Source organism: Spermophilus citellus (assembly GCF_964194105.1).
Source record: "Spermophilus citellus genome assembly, chromosome: 6".
Classification (NCBI taxonomy): Eukaryota; Metazoa; Chordata; class Mammalia; order Rodentia; family Sciuridae; genus Spermophilus; species Spermophilus citellus.
The window spans coordinates 126877717-126881358 of NC_138187.1; the positions used below are offsets into that span (position 1 = coordinate 126877717).

At 50.2% G+C, this 3642-nt stretch overlaps 1 protein-coding gene across 4 annotated transcripts in view; it reads left to right on the forward strand.

Moving 5' to 3' along the window:
• The window catches only part of LAMB3 (laminin subunit beta 3), a 37393-nt gene extending 35657 nt beyond the window's left edge, over positions 1 to 1736 (forward strand). For all 4 annotated transcript variants that reach the window (XM_081299923.1, XM_081299922.1, XM_081299921.1 and 1 more), the window contains one exon: positions 1249 to 1736. In XM_081299923.1, the coding sequence (XP_081156049.1) occupies positions 1249 to 1385 (137 nt within the window). In that variant the 3' untranslated portion in view covers positions 1386 to 1736. The remainder of the gene's footprint in view (positions 1 to 1248) is intronic.
• Positions 1737 to 3642: the final 1906 nt, after the last annotated feature.

Consider the following 3642-nt stretch of genomic DNA (forward strand, 5'->3'; position numbering starts at 1 on the left):
CTCACCTGAGAAAGACCCAAGAGTTCTGAGTAACTGCAGGCTTGTTTTGAAACAGCAATGTCTTGCTACTCCTGAGAGCTAATAAACACAAAGCAGCCAAAGTAAGGGGGATCAGTAAAAGCTTAGGGGTAATATTCAAACTACTTAGCAACTGGTGCGGCACATACCCACCAACTAGAATAGTCTCAGGTCATAGCATTGGAATGGAAATTTACCCACTTGAAGGAATTTACTTTAATTGGAAGGTAATGGCGAGGATTAGGCATGAAGGAGGCCTCTGGAAATGGGGCCCTGAAATGGAACAGCAATAATATAACCACTAGTATGGATATATTTCAAGATTTGACCAACCTGTAGGCCCATGTGGATGTTCACTGGCTGACACTCTCTTATGCTCATCTTCATAAAGGATCAACAAAACTGCACACATCAGGAAGAGAGTGACTGGGGAGGGAGAGAGGGAGAGACCCAGCAATTGTATCAGATGAGGAATGGAGACCTTTAACCTGGAGAAAATGAAGCCTTCCATGTGGGACTTCCATGTGGGAGCAGAGCAGATATATTCCTACATACCCAGGAGACAGACCTGGGACAATTGGGGGGAAGCAAGAAGTGGTTAGATTTTAGTTGTCTGAGAAGAGGACTTAGAAAATAATCAGAGCTGCCTAAAGTTGGAGCCTTGTACGGCAGTTGTGCTCCCTCCGTCATCTTGGTGAAATATAGGCTAGGGGAATGTGGAGTAGCACAGGGGACTCCTGCCTAGGGGACACAGGCCAGTCTGGGTCATTTTTCAGTGTTCTTCAAGTCCTTCACATATAATCAGACAGGACCAGGATGGGGGTGGGGTAGGAAGAACTAGATTAATCTGGGGTAACATTTTGAGGGGGGAGAGTGGGCAAGTGTCAAGATGTCTACTTAAGTGTTACTGGTAGGATGGCCCCTGTCCAGGTCCAACAGCATTGGGCTGCTAATCTTGGTATCAGTATCCCTGCCCCCATCAGCCTGGTACAACTGAGAGAGCCTAGAGAAGACAAGAGGGGTGAGGGGTTAGGGGATAATCAGAATTGGGGGTCTCCAGGACTGGAAAGAGGGGAGAGGCTTCAGTGACCACCACCTGGAGGCCAGCCTCTGCCGAGTTGGTTCTCCTGCCCATGCTGCCTTCAGGCAGGGGGAGGAAGGAGAAGGGATGGAAGTCTTTGGGTATCTCACCATCTACTCCTCCTCCCCACACTGTTCCATCTGCCTCAGACATGGAATCGGAGCTGCTGCAGGGGAGCCAGGCCATCATGCTGCGCTCAGCAGACCTGACAGGACTGGAGAAGCGCGTGGAGCAGATCCGCGATCACATCAATGGGCGTGTGCTCTATTATGCCACCTGCAAATGATCTCCAGCTCCCTTTGCTTCTGGGGAGGGGGCAGATCGGGTGGAATGTTTTCTGACTCCAGGAGACTTGGATGCCACCCAGGAAGAGCCTGCGCTGATGGGACAGCTACATTTGTGGATAGAGGTGGTATAGGTGGGTCTGTCATCATGCCTGGAAACTCCCAAGTGGGGAGAGCCAAGCTGGGCAAGGTCTCTGTCCTTGTCCTCTGTTGTGACTGAATCCTGGACCAACACAAAAATGTAATGAAAAAAGATGTGCAAATGAAAAGTCCAATAAAAATCTTTGGAAAGGAACTAGAAGTTCAGGGAGGGAAATGGTCTGTCTTCCCATTCAATAAACTTTTGTCATTTATTTCTGACTCTCATTGGAGTTCCTATAGCTCAAGACCGTTGAGCTGCCCTACTTGCTCAGTCTAGCTTGCTCATCACCTGTACCTAGGGAGACTGGGCCCTTCTGCTTCAGGACCAGATAGATCTCAACCTTGGAAGGCCAGAGGAACAGTTCCCACCTTTGAACAGCAATCCAGCTTCTAGTTATAGATGTGGAAATAGAAACTCAGAACGGGAAGTAATATGGCCAGATTCACACAGCTCTCAAGAGGTAGGACTTACACTAGGATCTATGTCTCTAGGGATCTCAAAGAGATCTCAAAGAGTATGTGCCCTCTGTGTGTGTGTGTGTGTCTGTGTGTGCATGTGTGTGCACACATGCACACATGTGCACATGTGCAAATATGGAATGGCAGGAATATTTGTGTGCTAACCACAGCCTAGGTACAGTGCTAGGCATCTTATCTACATTAACTTCTTAATCATTATATGTATTTATTGAACACTGTGTTGGACACATTTGCATTATCTCATGATGTAGGTGGCACTGTTATTCCCATCAGACAAATGAGAAAACCAAGGCACAAAGGCAAGGAACTCACCCAAGTTCACAGAAATGGCAGAGGAAGGCAGAGCTTGGCCTCAAACTCATGTTCTTCTAATTCAGCCATTAAAAGAATGGACACTGGAGCAAGGCTCTGCACAATCTGTTCCTGTTGTTGTGAATGGGGTAGTTCATGTTTGTTACTAGGTGCCTGGCAAACTGCCGGCTCCTGATACACACCAGCCCTGATTGCTCCTTCCGACCTGACCTGCAGCTGTCCAGGTACCTTCCACTCCAGACAGGCTGAGGCCCCTGAGCTGCTTCTGCCTTTGAAAGGATAAAATGAAGCTTTGTAGAGAAAAATATGTCCATTTTATTGAGCACAACAAGGAGCATGAAGCTGGAGGGGGTGGGGCGAGAAAACTATGGAAGGACAAGAACGATGCACCGGACTTCCAGGGAGGCAGGATTGGAACTCCTAGTTGAAATGAAAATAGTTTCCAGTGTACTTAATTAGGGATGAGTGGCCAGGGTGATGGGTCCTTGCAGCCCCTAGTCATGGATTTCTTTCTAGTCCACTTTGAAGGGTGGATTGAGATTGAGGCGGGGGCCAGGGGAGGGTCTGAAATGTTCTGGGAGTGGGCTGGCGGGTCTCAGTGCAGTGGGAAGCTAATCCTGGAGTTAAGGATTAGAGCTTTGAGGCCCCCCGCTGGGAGCTGCCTGGTGTTCATGCAGATGGGCAGGCAGTTATGACAATGAGCCCAGTCTGAGGCAGGAGTGAGTGTGTGCAGAGTGGGGAGTCTGAGTAGAGGCTTCATATGGCTTTGCTTGGAGAAGGTGGCACAGCCTGGCCAGTCCACTAAGCTTTTCACGACAAACAATACAGACCCAGGCGAGCACTATCTACGCACACTGCACAGAGCCACGGCACGTAGGGTGTATGGAGGGGCAGAGAGCAGACAGGTCAGGGAGACCTGGAAGCCGGCAGATGCCGATCCTCCTGCCCACAGCTTCAAGGAGCCTCCTCAGGTCTTGGGACTTCCTCTGGGGCCCCTGTGAGGGTCTGCCCCCGGCGGCGGCAAGGTTGCTGTTCCAGTTCAGAGCCCTCTCCTGCCAGGCCATGCGCCACTTGTTGGCCTTCTGCCCTCTGCAGGGTAGATGCCAGGTTTGGACGGGCAGAGAAGAGTTGGACATGTTCCCTGCAAAGGAAAGGTGTTCAGAGTGTAGGTGGGGCTGCTGTCACTGTCCCCTCAGAACCATCATTTAAACCCTGGGGTGGGGCTTTCCCTCTGGAATAGAAGCCCTTCCTGAGCCCCGCATCCAGGTTTCCCAGCCTCTAGGCCTCACCTGAAAACTATAGTAACACAGGCCTGGACTCCAGGGA